General features: G+C 45.5%; 1 protein-coding gene across 4 annotated transcripts in view; it reads right to left on the bottom strand.

Moving 5' to 3' along the window:
• Positions 1 to 21,160, bottom strand: part of RPS6KC1 (ribosomal protein S6 kinase C1) — a 140,058-nt gene that overhangs the window by 22,693 nt on the left and 96,205 nt on the right. For all 4 annotated transcript variants that reach the window (XM_068169595.1, XM_068169596.1, XM_068169598.1 and 1 more), the window contains 4 exons: positions 19,719 to 19,766; positions 17,985 to 18,117; positions 1,199 to 2,767; positions 838 to 927 (listed from right to left, as the gene is read on the bottom strand). In XM_068169595.1, the coding sequence (XP_068025696.1) occupies positions 838 to 927; positions 1,199 to 2,767; positions 17,985 to 18,117; positions 19,719 to 19,766 (1,840 nt within the window). The remainder of the gene's footprint in view (positions 1 to 837; positions 928 to 1,198; positions 2,768 to 17,984; positions 18,118 to 19,718; positions 19,767 to 21,160) is intronic.

Genomic DNA, 21,160 nt, shown 5'->3' with positions numbered 1-21,160 from the left:
AGCTGCAATGCCTGGCCAGACCACGCACTGAGCAGAAAAAGTATGTCAGCATTTCAGACTCAGAATAGCAAAGAAGCTGAAAATCTGAATAACCTCCCAGTAGTCATTTCAGCTCTAAGGGCAGAGGGTTTAAAGCCAGCTATGAAATCTTTAAAATATTAAATTCCAAGTAAAACACATGATTTTTGGCTGTCACTACCATTTGACCACTATATTAGCAGAAAATAAACTGGGAAAAAAGGAAAAGAGGGAGGGCTGGGTTTTCAAGTGCCATCCTTGCTACAAAAGCCCAGGAGATTGATTTTATTACCCTCATGATTGATGAAAGCGGTTCTAAGAAAAGAGCTGTCTAAACTATTTCAAAGCCCACTGTAGCTCATCAAAAATGTCAGAGGTACCTCTGAGCCTATTAGGGCTGTAGTTTTCAAAATGCTATGGGGTTTTTTTCCCCCTCTATGTTCTTTGCTTATATAAATTTTTGTACTTTTAAGGCTCTCCGTGTCATCTTCTCAGTCCGCCCTTTCCCTCAGTTGCTCCTGTCAGTTTCTCAAGATCTACTCACACACAGCAAATAACTGCAAGGAACCAAAACGTCCCTTAAATTTGCTTGAACAAGACATTCAATACAATTACACTCCATGGAAGTGATCTAACAAGCATTATCACAGCTCAACAACAAAGCAGTTAGGAGCCCTCCAGCTTTTTAAGGCGCTCCGGAAAGAGCAAAGAAAACTCAGACACTGCATGATCTCAAGTTCTGTGCTACAGAGGCTCCGTGAGAAAATGAAAGCTGCTCGTCTACCTTCCAAGTGAAACATTGTAGGTGATTGCTCTAACCTGGGGCACAGTACATTCTCTCCATGGCATCGTTGTCACAGGAATCTTCAACCTCCCTCCACCTGCTAAAATACGTTAGCTGAATGTGTCCTAAAAACAAAACGACAGGAGAAATCAAAACATTTTTCCCTTCCATTTTCTGCAGAAGTGAACTGTAATTACTCCTTTTGTAGCTAAAAACAGTATCATTAAGAATAATGGCATCATTAAGTACTAGAAGCTATTACTGGGGGTGAATTTGCTGCACTGATAATGAAGCTCTAGACAGGAAATGAAGATACTAATTACAAGATAAAACGCCTACTCAGTTAATTGGAAGCAACAGCGAATAAAAAGAAATGCATTTGCAAAAGTTCCTGACCTCTATCATTCAATAAGATGTTGTTTGGGTTCAAATCACGGCACACAATTCCTTCTCTATGTAAAGCATCAAGGGCTACAACCATTTCAGCTGCCCATCTTTGAATGCAATTCTCTGGAATATAAAACCTGGAGGTTATGGCTAATCTTTTGTCGAGGTCCTGAAAAATTTGATGTATTTCCTTCTCCCCTGCTACTGCTATGTTGTCTTCCCTCTTTGGTGCTGCCTTTTTACTTTCAGGTGCTGGTAACAAAGCTGAGTCCGTTTCCTCTTTCCCAAAGTCTTCAGTTTGATCGGAAAACAGCAACACTGCTTCGGTTCTTAACGGATCTCCATCCAAGCTAGCATCTCGAGCACCTGAGAGCGAGCTGGGAACAAACAAACTTTCTTCTTTGCTCGCCGAGCAGGCTCCAAGCCCTTGAAACAGAGCCCCATCTTCTGAACTACCTACCTCTTGGTCAGAAACAAAGAGTGTCCCAAGAGCTCCCTGAGTGACACCGTTTTGTCCATTCGCTTCCCAGGGGGAAGGATCACCCAGCTCTGGCGCCACAAGGTTTGGCTCTTGATGAAACGATTTACAGGGCTCTGCAGAGTTGTTGAGCTGTAAGACATCAGGTGTTTCTAACAACTTCACTTCCAAAGTGTCCCCACTAGCTTTTGTAAACTTGTTTGGCCTCGACACTGCTGCCTCTTCCGTTTCATCAGACATACCAGGTAAGTTTATTAAGAGATCAGGCCTGCCTTCATCAGTGCTATTTACATCATCAAAAGCAGCATCCTTAAAGGAGATAACTGGCACAGAGTCATTCGAACCTCTGCTGATGGTGTCGTGAGCTTTGACACCCGTTTTGTTCTCTAGGGCATCCAGACTCCTGTCATGATCCAAGACAGAAAACAATGGCTTCAAAGGTTCTGATTTCAGATTGTATAATTTTTCTCCAAAATCGAGCCCCAAGAGCTCACTTGTGCTATCTTTGCTGTCTATCCTGAAGAGTTCCATGGGGCTGCTCTTTGATTTAGTCAATGAGTCCAATATCCTAGTAGGGCTAGCCATTCCTGACTCATCGTCGTCAATGAAAAGCCTTTGTTCCTGAGATGCAATCTGAGACGTGAAGTTATCGCTGCCAACAACCCTGCATTTCTGCAAGCAACTCCTCTCTTTGGTATTCAGACCTTCACTCTCCAGTTTAACCGCAGGTTCCTCATTTAGGGAACCAGAATCAATTTTTTCTTGCCCATACTCATTGCATAACGTTAAATAACTAGTAGTGCATTCTTCTTCCGAGCTGGACCCCGAGTCCATCCACTTTGAACCCTCTTGGCCATCTTCCTGGTTGCTGCTGTCATCCTGAGAGCTTGGCGTTAGGCTGCTCTTTAGTGGGACCACCTTTAGCGAGCTCCCCCCATAGCTTTCTCTGGAATCAGTGCTGCTACCAATTTCTTTAGGAACTGGTGTTGGCTGCTCCAGGTATATTTTAGTTGAACCGGACGTCCTGGGTTCAGGAATTTCAAAGCTCTCTTCAGGACTTCTGTTTAAGAACTTACTGAGGCAAGACCACAATTTTCCTCCTGCAAGAAAAGAAGGGGCGGGGGGGAAACATCTTCATTTCACTCAAAATAAAATCAGTTTCATTATGAAATAGGCAAATAATCTCACTGCCAGAATGCACTACCCCCTTATACCCATAGAGCAGGTTGGATCTGCTACCTCAGGAGGAAATAATTACAGGGACTGCAACTTGTTTTTGAAGCAGATCTGTATTAATACATAAATATTTAAAGAGCTGCATCTGAGATTACACTTTTTTTTTTTTTTTATTACTAGAAAAAATATCTTCAGTAAAGTCTCATTTCAGAGTCTGTCTCAAGTTGCATGATGGTGACTATTCTCCATCTGCTGTCTCAAAAGAAAGCAAAAACTAGGGAAGATCAAATATTTTAGTGTCCATCACCAGTTCTGCCTGCACTGACTATTTCCCTATCACAAGCTCGTGAGCAATATGAGGGGAGACAGGCTGAAAACTACTAATTAGCAAGTTGGGGAAGGAGAAGGGAATTATCTCATATTAGCAGGACATTTTAAGGATCTGTGTCTCTCTTTGAAGAAGTGGGGTTTTGTCAATTAAGTATGGATGTATTCCTCCCTCTAACTTCAGAACTCAGGTGTTTTCACACCTTGATGCGTTACACAAGAATTTATCAACACCGTAAGTTACACTGGCAAATGTGACTTCACATCAAAGACTCTAAGAAAGTCAGCTCCAAAGTAACAGTGAAATTTGAAAAGTACAAATTGAGACTCCCCACATTTCCAAATACTGCACATGTAAAAACAAAAAAAGCTTACAGATTACAGTATGTAATTGGCACAAAATAGATCAAGAATCACAGAATCAATAAGGTTGGAAAAGACCTCAAAGATCATCAAGTCCAACCTGTCACCAAACACCTCGTGGCTAATTAAATCATGGCTTCAAGTGCCATGTCCAATCCCTTTTGGAACACCTCCTGGGATGGTGACTCCACCACCTCCCTGGACAGCACATTCTAATGGCCAATCTCTCTTTCTGGGAAAAACTTTCTCTTCACCTCAAGCCTAAATTTCCCCTGGCACAGCTTGAAAATGTGTCCTCTTGTTCTGGTGCTGCTTGCCTGGGAGAACAGACCAACCCCCACCTGGCTACAACCTCCCTTCAGGTGGTTGTAGAGAGTAGTAAGGTCTCCCCTGAGCCTCCTCTTTTCCAGGCTAAACAACCCCAGCCCCCTCAGCCTCTCCTCATAGGGCTGTCCTCCAGACCTCTCCCCAGCTTTGTTGCCCTTCTCTGGACACGTTCAAGTGTCTCAATATCCTTCTTAAATTGAGGTGGCCAGAACTGGACACAGGACTCAAGGTGTGGCCTAACCAGTGCTGAGGACAGGGCAGAATGACCTCCCTGCTCTTGCTGGCCACACTGTTCCTGATACAGGCCAGGATGCCATTGGCCTTCTTGGCCACCTGGGCACACTGCTGCCTCATCTTCAGCCTACTATTGACCAGAACCCCCAGGTCCTCTCTGCTTGGCTGCTCTCCAGCCACTCTGACCCCAGCCTGTAGCACTGCATGGGGTTGTTGTGGCCAATGTGCAGAACCTGGCACTTGGATGTGTTTGATCCCACGGCCTTGGACTCTGCCCATCTGTCCAGCCTGTCAAGGTCCCTCTGCAGAGCTCTCCTACCCTCTAACAGATCAACTCTTGCCCCCAGCTTGGTGTTACCTGCAAATTTACTGATGATGGACTCAATCCCCTCCTCCAGATCATCAATAAAGATATTGAACAGGATGGGGCCCAGTACTGACTGGCTGCCAGGCTGCTCCTAGGGTAATTCCTGTCTTCTGCTCCCTCCGCCTCACTTCACGCAAAATTCCATACAGCCTTGACTCGATTTGGCCTCTACTTAAAGTCTTAGCGTAGCTTAAGAAATTAGGAACCCCAAGAAGGATTAAGGAAGGAAAACAGATGTGTTGAGATCAATCTTTTAAAACCATACGGGGGGGGGAAATAAATAAATAACTACAAAAATCACTGGAAGAGCCAAGGGCTTTGGCTATGGCTTTGAAAATGTTCCCTTTCAAACTATATCATTTGCAAGCAACATCAGAACCACCTCTTTATCCTTACAGTGTGCAAGAATTCACCACTACCCACCTGTAAAAACAGAACTGCAGCAACTATTCATTTCCCACTGGTAAATGTATTTTCTTTACTGCTTTAAAAACAAAAAAGGAAGTTGCTCATTAATAATCACTAGGACTTAGAAACCAGAGTGGAAATGACCACTTACTGCAGCTCCCATTTGGTGTTAAATGCAAGCACATATGGGGTGGGGTGGGGGAGATATTTATTATGTCCAAATATGTTTACATACAAATATTTTGAGGCTGGCCTCCTGGTCAAGTAGAAATCCATAAATAAATGCTATGCAATAATTGTGTTTTATAGTGAAAAACAACAATTTTATATTCCTTTCTGAAAGTGTCCAATCCAGGGTCAAACAAGAGTGATATTTGTATCTGGGTATGTAATTATGCCTTTATACATGACATACTAATAATCTTTCCCCCTCTCCCCATGTGTTGTGTAAGATCAAGAAAACCCATTAGCAAGCCATGCTAATATAGTATCAGGAATCTATAAAAACTAAAATTACAGAAATCAATCCAAACAAGTAAGCTTCAGTCATTGTTGAACAGTCTAACACACTAAGCAACTACAGAAGCTACTGTTTGAAGCTAAAGTTTCTTAGTGTTTAGTACAATTTCAGCGTCAGCATAGCTGATTTTAAAGATTCTTTTCTTCTGCCATGAAGTGATTCTATGCCCCAGCCTAGCTCACTCTTTCTGGTTTTATTAGCACATGAAAATCCCCAAGCTCTACATTTTTCTGCACTTATCCAACATAAAATTACCTATTCGAATTGCCTTGCTTAACCGCATTTCCAGGACTCCAGAGGTTGTACCTCTGCGCCTAAAAAGTTAGTGCCCAAAATAATCAACAGGAAATTTCAGTATAAAGTGACCAAGTGATGAAGCTGGATAGGAATCTTCTTAGTTTCACAAGATCTTCATGATATTTCAAAAATTTCTGAACATTTTTTGGCATTAATAGCATTTGACAGCGGATTATTTTGACCACAGCAACCCCATGCAGAGCTACAGGCTGGGGTCAGAGTGGCTGGAGAGCAGCCAGGCAGAGAGGGACCTCGGGGTGCTGATTGACAGCCGCCTAAACATGAGCCAGCAGTGTGCCCAGGTGGCCAAGAGAGCCACAGCGGCATCCTGACCTGCATTAGGAATAGTGTGGCCAGCAGGAGCAGGGAAGTCATTGTGCCCCTGTACTCTGCACTGGTTAGGCTGCACCTAGAGTCCTGTGTCCAGTTCTGGGCCCCTCACTTTAGGAAGGACATCGAGACACTTGAATGTGTCCAGAGAAGGGCAACAAGGCTGGGGAGAGGTCTTGAGCACAGCCCTGTGAGGAGAGGCTGAGGGAGCTGGGGTTGCTTAGCCTGGAGAAGAGGAGGCTTAGGGGTGACCTCATTGCCCTCTACAACTACCTGGAAGGTGGTTCTAGCCAGGAAGGGGCTGGTCTCTTCTCCCATGCTAGCAGCACCAGAACAAGAGGACACAGTCTCAAGCTGTGCCAGGGGAAGTTTAGGCTGGAGGTGAGGAGAAAGTTCTTCACTGAGAGAGTCATTCATCATTGGAATGTGCTGCCCAGGGAGGTGGTGGAGTCACCATCCCTGGAGGTGTTCAAGAGGGGATTGGATGTGGCACTTGGTGCCATGGTCTAGTCATGAGGTCTGTGGTGACAGGTTGGACTCGATCTTTGAGGTCTCTTCCAACCTTAGTGATACTGTGATTATCATAGAGAAGAAGTCACAAACACTATAGAGTACATATCATAGGATAAAAGAAAACCTAAATGATAATCAAATTTAGTTTCCTAAATTAGTTTTTGTTTTAGCTGACAAGAAAAATTCATCACCTGTTGGATTTTACTTCTCCCAGTGCACAGACACTTACCATTTGGGCTTCACCCTGAAAGACTGAGGAGATATATTCCAAAATAAATGTATGGCTTTTGCTAGCTTGGCCCAAGAGTTTACTCCAAAGGACAATACACTTAAATTACCCTGTACTCCCTGCAGAATTGGGATTTAGCTAAGAATGCAGTATCACAGGATCACCAAGGTTGGAAGAGACCTCAAAGATCATCGAGTCCAACCTGTCACCACAGACCTCAAGACTAAACCATGGCACCACGTGCCACATCCAATCCCCTCTTGAACACCTCCAGGGATGGTGACTCCACCACCTCCCTGGGCAGCACATTCCAATGATGAATGACTCTCTCAATGAAGAACTTTTTCCTCACCTCAAGCCTAAACTTCCCCTGGCACAGCTTGAGACTGTGTCCTCTTGTTCTGGTGCTGGTTGTTAGAGAGAAGAGACCAACCCCTTCCTGGCTACAAGCACCTTTCAGGTAGTTGGAGAGAGCAATGAGGTCACCCCTGAGCCACCTCTAGACTAAGCAACCCCAGCTCCCTCAGCCTCTCCTCACAGGGCTGTGCTCAAGGCCTCTCTCCAGCCTCATTGCCCTTCTCTGGACACATTCAAGTGTCTCAATGTCCTTGCTAAACTGAGGGGCCCAGAACTGGACACAGGACTCAAGTTGTGGCAGTAATCCCTGTATTTAGGAAATCCTACACAAAGTTTAAGTGGACAGTCCAGGCTTCCAAATAATTGTGATCGGATAGGGAAGAAAAACAGAGTACTGAAAGACATCTGTTGAAATTATTCTCCAAAACCAGGCCCAACTCTGCATCACTGCATAAGAATTTTTTTATGGCCAGGAGTACTAATCATAAGTCATGCACCCTGTGTGAATTAATTTTCTTCCCTGCTGGAAAAAGAACAACCTTAGAATCGCACAACAGCAGGGGTTGGAAGAGACTTCTGGAGATCATCTAGTCCAATGCTCCTACTAAAGCAGGTTCACCTAGATCAGATTGCATAGGAATGTGTCCAGGCAGGTTTGGGTTGAAAGCCACCAGAGGAGACTCCACAACTTCTCTGGGCAGCCTGCTCCAGTGCTCCATCAGCCTCAAAGTAAAAATGCTTTTCCTTATGTTTAAGTGGAACTTCTCATGCTCCAATTTGTGTTCATTTCCCCTTGTCCAATCACTGGGCACCACTGAAAAGAGTCCAGCCCCATCCCCCTGATACCCACTTTTTAGATATTTATAAGCATTGGTAAGATCCCCACATAGCCCTCTATACTCCAGGATAAACAGCCCAGGTCTCTCAGCTTTTCCTTGTAAGACAGATGCTCCTGTCCCCTAATCATCTTTGCATCATTTCATTGGAGTCTCTCCAGTAGTTTCCTGCCTGTCTTTAACTGAGGAGCCCAGAACTGGACACTCTAGGTATGGCCTCAAATTACTGTCCTCCATTTCAGTAAAGGCATGTCTACTGGTAAACTTCATATTAATATACAATGACTATATAAAATTATGCTTGTATAGTTTCTAGGCTGAAAGGCTACCAGACGTGCAGGCACTGTCATGATACAGCGTTTCACAGGAGCCCAATGGCAGCCACAGCGGAAGCATACACATGGAATCACAGAATCAATAAGGTTGGAAAAGACCTCAAACATCACCAAGTCCAACCTGTCACCCAAAACCTCATGACTACTAAACCATGGTTTCAAGTCCCACATCCAATCCCCTCTTAAACACCTCCGGGGATGGTGACTCCACCACCTCCCTGGGCAGCACATTCCAATGGCATATCTCTCTTTCCGGGAAGAACTTTCTCCTCACTTCCAGCCTAAACTTTCCCTGGTGCAGCTTGAGACTGTGTCCTCTTGTTCTGGTGCTAGTAGCCTGGGAGAGGAGACCAAGCCCCACCTGGCTACAACTGCTGACTAAGCTGTCAGCCTGTGGATTGGACCATTACACTCTGTGCTGGGTTAGGAACTGGCTGGAGGCTGAGCCCAGAGAGTGGTGGTGAATGGTGCCACATCCAGCTGGAGGCCAGTCACCAGTGGTGTCCCCCAGGGATCAGTGCTGGGCCCTGTCCTCTTCAACATATTCATCGATGATCTGGATGAAGGGGTAGAGTCAGTCATCAGCAAGTTTGCAGATGACACCAAGTTAGGAGCAGATGTTGGTCAGTTAGAGGGTGGAAAGGCTCTGCAGAGGGACCTCGACCGACTGGACAGATGGGCAGAGTCCAATGGGATGGCATTCAACAAGTCCAAGTGCCGAGTGCTGCACTTTGGCTACGGCAATCCCATGCAGAGCTACAGGCTGGGGTCGGAGTGGCTGGAGAGCTCCCAGGCAGAGAGGGACCTGGGTGTGCTGATCGACAGCCACCTGAATATGAGCCAGCAGTGTGCCCAGGTGGCCAGAAGGGCCAATAGCATCCTGGCCTGCATTAGGAATAGTGTGGCCAGCAGGAGCAGGGAGGTCATAGTGCCCCTGTACTCTGCTTTGGTTAGGCCTCACCTTGAGTCCTGTGTCCAGTTCTGGGCCCCTCAGTTTAAGAAGGACATTGAGACACTTGAAGGTGTCCAGAGAAGGGCAACAAGGCTGGGGAGAGGCCTTGAGCACAGCCCTGTGAGGAGAGGCTGAGGGAGCTGGGGTTGTTTAGCCTGGAGAAGAGGAGGCTCAGGGGTGACCTCATTGCCCTCTACAACTACCTGAAGGGTGGTTGTAGCCAGGAAGGGGTTGGCCTCTTCTCCCAGGCAACCAGCACCAGAACAAGAGGACACAGTCTCAAGCTGCGCCAGGGGAGGTTTAGACTCGAGGTGAGGAGGAAGTTCTTCACTGAGCGAGTCATTCGTCATTGGAACGGGTTGCCCAGGGAGGTGGTTGAGTCATCGACCCTGGAGGCGTTCAAGGGGAGATTGGACGTGGCACTTGGTGCCATGGTCTAGTCATGGGGTCTGTGTTGATAGGTTGGACTCGATGATCCTCGAGGTCCTTTCCAACCTAAGTGATACTGTGATCCCTTTGGGTAGTTGTTGACAGCAATAAGGTCTCCCCTGAGCCTCCTGTTCTCCAGGCTAAGCAACTCCAGCTCCCTCAGCCTCTCCTCACAGAGCTGTGCTCCAGACCTCTCCCCAGCCTTGTTGCCCTTCTCTGGACACGTTCAAGTGTCTCAATGTCCTTCCTAAACTGAGGGGCCCAGAACTGGACACAGGACTCAAGGTGTGGCCTAACCAGTGCTGAGGACAGGGCAGAATGACTTCCCTGCTCCTGCTGGCCACATTCTTCTTGATGCAGGCCAGGATGCCATTGGCCTTCTTGACCACCTGGGCACACTGCATGTACTGGAAGCTAATCTCCAACGTGGCAGTAGTTACACACACCAAAGACTTATACATACATGGCTGCTTGCACTGCTGCTGGTGAACCTGCTAAAAAAACTGCTGGTTTTGGCAAAACTCCCACTTCCTGATGTACTTTGAGCAAAAGCTATTATTTCAATGAAGCCTCCTGAAAAAGTCACTTGCCAAGGACCCTATCACCATACTCTGACCCATTGCTGCCAAACATTTCCAGCTAGCACCATCTTCCCCAGGGACAAATCCCCAGCTTTGGAAGTCAGAACATTGCAGTGGTACTGTCTATCAATTCCTGAATGCAGCAAGCCTCTTCAGCATGAAGTTTCTTGAGTGCTCTCCAGATTGATAGGAACTCCAGCTTGTTTATGCTTAAAGAGATATGACAGCTTCTAACAGCCACTTAAACTTTGATGTCCCATGGAAGACCCCAAGCCTATTTTTGAAGCATCTGTTTCTAAAACTTCTGGAGTTAGTAGCACCAAGAAGAAGTGAGGCCTTATTAATATCAGATTGGCTCTCTACCACACTAGAATTTGCCAAGTGCTTTCCAACAAAGCTACAAGATAACTCTATGGACTTCTGTGCTTTTGAGACACCCTTGAAATCTCCAGCTGTGGCCATGAGAAAAGCCTGTAAAAGACCCCAATACCTTGCTCTCCAGTTCTGAGCATGTAATCATGGAATAGTTTGGGTTGGAAGGGACCTTAAAGATCATCTAGTTCCAACCTCTGCTGCCGTGGGCAGGGACATCCTCCACGGGACCAGGTTGCTCAAGGCCTCATACAGCCTAGCCTTGAATACCTCCAGGAAGGGGGCAATCTGTTCCAATGTCTCACCACCCTTACTGTAAATAATGTCTTTTTAATATCTAGTCCAAATCTGGCCTCCTCAAGCTTTGATCCATCCCCTCTCATCCTATCACAACAAGCCCTTGTAAAACGTCCCTCCCCAGCTTTCTTGTAGGCCTTCTTCAGGTACTGGAAGGCTGCCATAACATCTCCCCAGACCCTTCTTTACTTTCAGCCTGTCCCCATAGGAGAGGAGCTCTAGTCATCTGATCATCTTTGTGGCCCTCCTCTGGACCCGCTCCAGCAGTTCAATGTCCTTCTTATGCTGCGGGCACAAGCACTGAACACAGCACTCCAGGTTTATTCCCATGAGAGCAGAGTATCACAGTACCATAGTACATTAAAGGTTGGAAAGGACCTCAAGTGACTGAGTCCAACTCCCCTGCCAAAAGCAGGATCACTTAGAGTAGTCCACACAGGAATGCATCTAGGTGGGTTTTGAAAGTCTCCAGAGAAGGAGACTCCACAACCCCCCTGGGAAGCCTGTTTCAGTGCTCTATCACCCTCACTGTAAAGAAGTTTCTCTTCATGTAGAGGGGAAGAATTGCCTCCCTCATCCTGCTGGTCACATTTCTTCTGATACAGCCTTCTGGGCTGCAAGCACACACTGCTGGCTCATGTTGAATTTTTCATCAGCTGACACCCCCAAGTCCTGGTCCTCAAGACTGCTCTCAAGTCATTCCTTACCCAGCCATTATTTGTGCTTGGGATAACCCCAAGCCAGATGCAGGACCTTGCACTTAGCCTTGTTGAACTTCATGAGGTTGGCTCAGGCCCACCTCTCAAGCCCCTGTCCAAGTCCCTCTGGATGGCATCCCCTCCCTCCAGTATGTCAACCAGGCCACACAGCTTGGTGCCATCCACAAGCCTGCTGAGGCTGCGCTCAATGCCACTGTCTGTATCACTCACAAAGACGTTAAACACCACTGGACCCAGTACCAGCCCTTGAGGGACATCACTCATCACTGGTCTCCATTTGGACACTGAGCTGTTGACTGCAACTCTCTTGCATGCAGCCATCCAGCCAATTCTTTATCCACTGAGTGATTCACCCCTCAAGTCCATGCTTTTCCAATTTGGGGACCAGGATGTCATGCAGGACAATGTCAAATACCTTACACAAGTCCAGGTGGATGCCATCAGTTGCTCTTCCCTTACCCACTTGATCATAGAAAGCCACCGAATTCTTCAGGCATGATTTGCCCTTGGTGAAACCATGTTGGTTACCACTAATATGGCAGCATGATTTGCCAAAAGAAAAGAATCTTCAAGTTGAGCAAGAGTCTTGGTGTAGCTAAAATACCTAACATAATAAATCACCATCACTTACAAACCTGACTGATAGAGTCTTCTTTCTTATTGAACTAGAACTACTTGGAGTGTGAATGTTAACAGCATTCATAAAGTCACACAATAACATTTCAGGGACTATTACACATCCTTTCCCCAAATTAACTACAAGCATCTTCTCTATTTATATTTAGCCTGAGATGGAGACAATTCTAAGACAGCTTTATCTATAGGGATTCCTGATATTAGTATCCTTGTAATATAAAGAGTGGGTGCTACTAACAGAAGACTGGTGTGATCAAGACCATCATCACTAGAGTGAGCAAACAGTCACATCAGTCCTCACATGTTGTACAGCATAACTTTAACCCTATTTCAATTCATGCAGAGCTAGAAAATGAAGCCTTTCTCCTGAAACACTTTGCAGCATCAGCCTCCTGGAAGAGGGTGAGGTGCACAGGCTACACGTAATTCTAGAAGAAACACAAAATTATTGCCCCAGTTAGAGATTTGGGACAGGACCCTATACCTGCAATATACTTTTTATATGCATTCTTGGGCAACTTCCTCATCACTTTATACCCCAGCTATCCCTTCTTGGAATAAAATATGTCACTCCCTCTCCTCTCCCTTTGCCTGCTCTGAGCCCAGAGAGTAAGGTCTTGAAAGCAAATGACTATCCTTGAAGAAATTAACCTTGATGATTCCATGATAATCAGGGAAAAGACCATATAGCACATAATTTTTGAATGGTGTGCAAAGAAAGATAAGAGGTGAATGTATTTCCACACTACTTAATGCTTTATCAGAAAATGAGGGAAAACCCTATGCAGTTTATAGTTTAGGTCTGTGAGTGTCAAGTCAGATGAACCCATGTATCACACAAAGAGAGTGATTGCCCATTGGAATGGGCTGCCTGGGGAGGTGGTGGAGTCACCATCACTGGAGGTGTTCAAGAGGAGACTTGATGGGGTGCTTGGTGCCATGGGTTAGTTGATTAGGTGGTGTTGGATGATAGGTTGGACTCAATGACCTTGAGTCACCCCTTGAGTGACCCCTTGAGGGTTTCTTCCAACTTGGTCTGTTCTATTCTATTCTACTCTACTCTATCACACCAGCCCTCACCCACATCAAAATCCCTTCTGGTTGCTGCAGGTCTCCCTTTCCTCCCCAGCACAGCCTGCCAGTCATCCATCCTCTCTAACATTCCCCAGTTCATCCCACATGCTCCACAACCATTCCTGTTTAGAGCTCTCCCCATAGAAAGCACTCATATGTCACCAGCACCTTGTTCCCCAATTCCACTTCAAGATAACCCATCTCCCTCCCATGTTTCCTACTTGCATGACTTTGACCCACAGCTGGAAGAAAGGTTAAGTAAGCTGTAGATGCTTCCAAGTATGTTTGCTGCCTGGCTGGCCATAGTGAGGGTGTTTGACAGACATCACCTTTGCTATTGCCTTACCAAACAAATGGCTTGGGGTGCCACACAAAGCTGTGTGTTGCACAAAGCTGATTTAGAAGGCACTTAGTAAATTAAAGATCTTTCCCCCATAGAACTCAAAATACGTCACAGTCAATACTGGTAAGAGCAAGACATTCAGGCCAAGAACATTTCACTGGATTGGTGACCATGGGAAAGAAAACCAGGGAGAAAGTAATTTGGTTTTAAGGACAACACCCCATCTGTGTCAAATACTAAGCTGTGGTTTCTGTACCAAAATGAAATAGTTTTGATCATGTCATGTCTCTACTTTTCCTCACTGTTGTCACAACAAAATTATCTGTTGTTGTAAGGTTGTCTGAATTACCTCGAGCACGCTTTCAGGGTCAGAGCCTCCACCACAAGGGAATGGGAAAGGCCCTCTTGTCATTGGGTCCTCAGCATCCCTTATTTGCTGGAACTGTTCTGGGGAAGGAAAGTCAGGGCTTCCTGTCTTTCTCCACTTCAGGTAGGGATTGGTTTGGTTGTTATCCAGATAATATGTCACATACACCATCTCTCTGAGTTTGGGAAAGTGGGTGGCGTTCACTGTGACAGTGCTGATGTTGAGGGCTGCATCTCATCTCCCCACAATTATCAGTTCCAGAAGATTACCATTGTCACCTGGTCAAATTAAGCCTTCCTTGAATTGTTTGTTCTCCCTATCCGAATAACTACTCTCCCCCTAAATTCCACTACTACTGTACACACTTTTCTGTCTGTCTTGAGACAGAATGTTCTTCCAGCAGTGGAGGCCAGGGACAAGCAGAGTCCCTCAGGGATCAGTCCTGGGACCAGGCTTGTTCAACATCTTTGTGGGTGCCATGGACAGTGGCATTGAGTGCACCCTCAGCAAGTTTGCTGATGACACCAAGCTGTGTGGTGCAGCAGACAGCTGGAGGGAAGGGAGGCCATCCAGAGGGACCTGGACAGGCTGGAGAGGTGGGCACAAGCCAACCTCATGAGCTTCAACAAGACCAAGGGCAGGGTCCTGCAGCTGGGTCAAGGCAATCCCAGGCACAAATGCAGGCTGGGCAGGGACTGGCTGGAAAGCAGCCCTGAGGAGAGAGCCTTGGGGGTGCTGGTGGAGGAGAAGCTCAACAGGAGCTCTCAGTGTGCACTTGCAGCCCACAAAGCCAATCAGATCCTGGGCTGCATCAGGAGAAGCGTGGCCAGCAGGGCAAGGGAGGTGATTCTCCCCCTCTGCTCAGCTCTGGTGAGACCCCACCTGGAGTACTGCCTCCAGTTCTGGAGCCCCTATTACAAGAGGGATGTGGAGGTGCTGGAAGGTGTCCAGAGAAGGGTCATGAGGATGAGCAGAGGGCTGAAGCACCTCTCCTATGAGGACAGACTGAAGGAGTTGGGGCTGTTCAGTCTGGAGAAGAGAAGGCTCCAAGGTGACCTCATTGTGGCCTTCCAGTATCTGAAGGGGGCTACAGGAAGGCTGGGGAGGGACTGCTCAGGATCTCAGGTAGTGACAGGACTAGGGGGAATGGAATGAAGCTGGAGGTGGGGAGATTCAGGCTGGAGGGGAGGAGGAAGTTCTTCCCCATGAGAGTGGTGAAGTCCTGGAATGGGTTGTCCAGGGAGGTGGTTGGGGCCCTGTCCCTGGAGGTGTTTAAGCCCAAGCTGGATGAGGCTCTGGCCAGGCTGATGTAGTGTGGGGTGTCCCTGCCCATGGCAGGGGGGTTGGAACTAGCTGATCCTTGTGGTCCCTTCCAACCCTGACTAATACTATGATACTATAGTTCTTCAGAAATTGCACAACTACAGGTTTGCTAAATTATTATTTGATCCTGTCTCTAATACTTCAGGCAGGATACGGGCAGATGGTTCTTGACAAAGGGTTGGGGTTTTTCTTGCTTGTTAGGGAGTTTGGTTGGTTGGGTTTTTTTAGGTTTTTCTCCAAATAAAATGCACTAGGATGTAGCAGTGTATGTGGAGATAGCAGTTTATGGGAGTCTCTAAGTTATCCTGCTGAATTACACACACCTCAAGAAAAGCAGGAGGTGTGTAAAGAGCTCCTGCTCCTGTAAAGAGCAGGACTAAACCTTCAGAATAGAATAGAATAAAATAGAATAAACCAGGTTGGAAGAGACCTTCAAGATCATTGTGTCCAACCTATCATCCAACACCACCTAATCAACTAAACCATATAACCAAGCACCCTGTCAAGTCTCCTCCTGAACACCTCCAGTGATGGCGATTCCACCACCTCCCCAGGCAGCCCATTCCAATGGGCAATCACTCTCTCTGTGTAAAACTTCCTCCTGACCTCCAGCCTGAACTTCCCCTGGCGCAGCCTGAGACTGTGTCTTCTTGTTCTGGTGCTGGCTGCCTGGGAGAAGAGACCAACCTCTGCCTGTTTACAACCCCCCTTCAGGATCACCATCAGGCAGTAGTGTAATGCGAGGCCTTTCTTCACGCCTCACCGCTCACAGCAACATTAAGTCACACATAGCAGAAACAGTCATGCTGTAAAGTTAGCTTTAACTGGCCTCATGTGACAAGTTACTCTGGAAAAAGAAGCCAAAAATCTAAGTTATCAGAAAAAAATAAAATAAAAGAATATTCAATGTAATAAAATTATCTTCTCTATCAGTTAGCTTAGTTCCTTCACATAAAACTCACTTTCTTCTCAGCTTCTACCCTTATTCTGTCATGCTTCGTATCCCCAAGGCTTCGTTTTAAGGCTGGCATATTGGATTTTACAGCAGTTGCAGTCGGGGGTTGGACAAGTCCAAGTGCCAGGTGCTGCACTGTGGCCACAGCAACCCCAGGCAGTGCTACAGGCTGGGGACAGGGCAACTGGAGAGCAGCCAGGCAGAAAGGGACCAGGGGGTACTGGATGACAGGTGGCTGAACGTGGGCCAGCAGTGTGCCCAGGCAGCCAAGAGGGCCAATGGCATCCTGGCCTGCATCAAGAACAGTGTGGGCAGCAGGAGCAGGGAAGTCATTGTGTCCTGTGCTCAGCACTGGCTAGGCCACAACTTGAGTCCTGTGTCCAGTTCTGGGCCCCACAATTTAAGAAGGACATTGAGAGACTTGAATGTGTCCAGAGAAGGGCAACAAGGCTGGGGAGAGGCCTCGAGCACAGCCCTGTGAGGAGAGGCTGAGGGAGCTGGGACTGCTTAGCCTGGACAAGAGGAGGCTCAGGGGAGACCTTATTGCTGTCTACAACTACCTGAAAGGAGGTTGTAGTCATGTGGGGGTTGGTCTCTTCTCCCAGGCAATCAGCACCAGAACAAGAGGACACAGTCTCAAGCTGCACCAGGGGAAGTTAGGCTGGAAGTGAGGAGAAAGTTCTTCCCAGAAAGAGAGATATGCCATTGGAATGTGCTGCCCAGGGAGGTGGTGGAGTCACCATCCTTAGAGGTGTTCAAGAGGGGATTGGATGTGGCACTTGAAACCATGGTTTAGTAGTCATGAGGTGTTGGGTGACAGGTTGGACTTGATGATCTCTGAGGTCCTTTCCAACCTTATTGATTCTATGATTCACACATCAGCCATTCTGAGTGAATTATTAACACTTCCTAAAGAGAGAACTATTAGCAACCCCAAATTTATATTCTGCACTCATTCTAAACAAATATGGGTAATTACATTTAGGGGATATTTAAACCCAGGTGTTAGATGAAAAAAAAATCAAAATGTAATTATTTTGTGCCACCTGTTCCCTGTACATTGAACAGGAATTTCATAAACAGTCTGAAGGCACAACTCTGTGGTTCTGCTTTGAACTCCTGTGTGATGCCACTAGCTATTTTCTTAAAAATCCAGGTCAGAATAACTTTGCAATGTTAGCCAACAGGCAACTGTTCATGTGCACAGCAGAGGGTCATTAAGTTCCTGTGTAAATACTTGCCATTGAAACAATAAGATGCTAAAAAGATTTACTAGTCAAAGTTAACAGAAGTAGCCAAGGACTTTATCTCCAAGACACAACTGTAAACACTGCTGACAGTTGTTGCAGTCAAAGCACTCACTCTTCTGTAGAAAACAAACAGTTGGAAGCTTTCAATATTGCTACAATTCAAGTAACCCATCATGATTTGAGGCCATTTGAAACGGGAGTCAGATCCACTGCAGAATGAGTTGCAGAAAAGGGGGGAGGGACAGAGGACAGGAGCGAGGTGTCTCACATGACATCTCTTAAGCACACTAGAAATGCTTTAATTAGAGGTGTAAGAAATTAATTTGACAGTGAAATGTACCATTAATCCAAACTTAAACCTTTGACTCTTTGCAGCAATATACTTAAACGAGCGACAAACCTTCCGCGTGCTGTAACACAAGGAAGACAGACTCCTCGGAGATGATGTACTTGTGCAGACACACCATGTTGGGCACACAGCGGGGGATGATGGTCGTTCTGCTCCTGCTGTACTCACTACTTTTCCTTAGACCCTGACAGAGAACAAAAAGGTCAGTTGTACCCTCAGTTGCCTTTGGAGCCTGCTGTGCTCTGTGTTTATCAACCAAACTAATCTATCCGAGTTACTCTGGGCTTCAGAGAAACCACTCATCTGCTGCTCTATGCCCCTCGGTCCCCCGAGGCTGTGCTGATGGCATCTGGCGCGTTTCCAGAGAACAGAAGATGGCACAAAGCTGCCATTAAAATCAATTACATGGGTCAATGTTTTTATTAGAATCTCTCTCGAACTAAGTCATCAGGATGACACTCAGTTATTTCCCTGTGACCTTTTTTTGTAAAATTTTATTTTTGTGTGTGACCAAAAGGCACAACTGAAAACCTTCCCCTCCTGGAGACAAAAGAATGCCTTCGCCTCCCAGGTAAGCCGCGCATTGCCGCTGCCCTGCACTGAAGACGACAGCCATCGCAACAAAAAGGAAAGGGAAGGATTAGTCTCCTTGAGAGGTAATGATTTTTAGGAGGTGGCATGGAGATGAAGTTGCCAGAAGTGAAAAAATTGATGTGGGAGGGAGAAAGGGAGGGAAGACAGAAAGGGGAAAAAAAAACCAACAGTCAATAGCGTGACCTATTACAATATTGATAAACATAAGCATTGAAATGGGAAATTCGATGTTACCTTATCTGCCAGGAGATAAAATGGGGTTCTAATACACAATATTCACAAATAATCCTTTCTGAGGAACAAACAGGGTTTCTGTACACTGCAGATAGTCAAGACAAGTGATTTCAAAAGCCAGGTGCACAAAGTTAAGGCAGGGTTGTAAGGCAGATCTGAAGCAAAGTTACAAAATGTTAACTCTAAATTAGAGCTCCGTGTTTGGGGGACAGGTTTTCAGCCCTCCCTCCCATCAGCAGCAGAGTACATGTCAAGGGGAGCCTGAAATAATGGCCACAGTAACAATACTCATACTAAACTAATTCTCAGCAGAACAGATGCTTCGAGCAAATTGGGATCTTGATCTGAGCACTTTCTGAAACACAAAAGAGTAATGTGAAAAATTTTATTCTGACCATTTAACTATTCCTTACTTCCATCATTTAGTAACATCCAACTCAGTTTTCACAGTCTATTGATGTAAAACATACAAAGGCAATTCTGAGTAAGACCAGTCATCCAGATTTTATCCAGAATCCACTTTGGCCAATATTATACTCTCCAGTTAAGGGAAGACCAAGCACAAAGTGTTACGGATGTTCTTGGCTGAGGAAATTTTTCACCTCCAGCAGCAGCCTGCACGTGTCCTGAGCCACCAGGGCTTTATAGACATTTTAAGCAGCACATGCAAACTGTGATTTTTTTTTTACCTAAAGCCTGCTAGGGTAAATAATAACCAGCAGCAACTCAAGTGAGTAAACCAGCACATCTGAGCCCTAGAGATATTACAGAGAAAAGAAAGGAAGCAACTGAATACCAGCACAAAGGATTCCAATGCACATAATAAAGATATCTCTTTTAACATAATATATATTGCAGTGACAATTCCATACATTAGAAACAAATTGATCTTTGTGTGATGGTGTAATTTAGGAGGCCACACTGAACAGAGAAGTATTAATAAGAGAGTTTACTCACCTTCAGTATAAAAGTCTGCTGTGTCCGAGTGTCCATTATAAGCAAAACCTAGCAAAAAGTATTCAGAGAGGTATTGAAGATTCACATCAGTGAGCTAACAAAACACAGCTCTTTAATGTTCAATATTCTCACAGTCACGATTTGGGACCAAAAAATAATAAAGCCCTGTAGCTTTAAGACAACCTGTCTTTTTTCAGGAAAGATATATGATTGAGGAAATAGAAGGATAGGATAGGATAGGATAGGATAGGATAGGATAGGATAGGATAGGATAGGATAGGATAGGATAGGATAGGATAGGATAGGATAGGATAGGATAGGAATAAGGATAAGAAGAATAAGGATAAGAAGAATAAGGATAAGAAGAATAAGGATAAGAAGAATAAGGATAAGAAGAATAAGGATAAGAAGAATAAGGATAAGAAGAATAAGGATAAGAAGAATAAGGATAAGAAGAATAAGGATAAGAAGAATAAGGATAAGAAGAATAAGGATAAGAAGAATAAGGATAAGAAGAATAAGGATAAGAAGAATAAGGATAAGAAGAATAAGGATAAGAAGAATAAGGATAAGAAGAATAAGGATAAGAAGAATAAGGATAAGAAGAATAAGGATAAGAAGAATAAGGATAAGAAGAATAAGGATAAGAAGAATAAGGATAAGAAGAATAAGGATAAGAAGAATAAGGATAAGAAGAATAAGGATAAGAAGAAGATAAGGATAAGGATAAGGATAAGGATAAGGATAAGGATAAGGATAAGGATAAGGATAAGGATAAGGATAAACCAGGTTGGAAAAGACCTTCAAGATCAAGTCCAACCTATCACCCAACACCATCTAATCAACTAAACCATGGCACCAAGCACCCCATCCAGTCTCTCCCTAAACACCTCCAGTGATGGTGACTCCACCACCTCCCTGGGCAGCACATTCCAATGGCCAATCTCTCTTTCTGTGAAGAGCTTCTTCCTAACATCCATCCTGAACCTCCCCTGGTGCAGCTTGAGACTGCGTCCTCTTGTTCTGGTATAGATCTAGGGCACTACCAGAATGTCACCTAATTCCCAGTTAGCTAATTTAACTTGGTCACAGAAATAGCTAGTACTTTATAATTACAGCACCCATCCAGCAGAACCTGATTTATAGAAATGCAATGGTAGCAACACAATGAAACACAAAAAGTGACCTTCCTACACTACTACATTAAATCTTCATTGTACCTTCACTGAGGCTGTGGCCAGCCTGATCTAGCGTGAGGTGTCCCTGCCCATGGCAGGGGGGTTGGAACTAGATGATCCTTGTGGTCCCTTCCAACCCTGACTGACTCTGTGATACCTACCTTAGCATTGCAACACTTTTTGCCACCAGGCTTCCTATACATGAAATGCATTGCCTGCCAGTGGGTTACCAGAGAGGCGGCTTTTTGTGAGTTTGGGTTGGTT

The sequence above is a fragment of the Melanerpes formicivorus genome, unplaced genomic scaffold (assembly GCF_026170545.1).
Source record: "Melanerpes formicivorus ecotype bairdi unplaced genomic scaffold, bMelFor1.0.p_v2 SCAF_205, whole genome shotgun sequence".
NCBI classification, from domain to species: Eukaryota; Metazoa; Chordata; class Aves; order Piciformes; family Picidae; genus Melanerpes; species Melanerpes formicivorus.
This window is presented reverse-complemented; position numbering and strand designations above follow the sequence as displayed.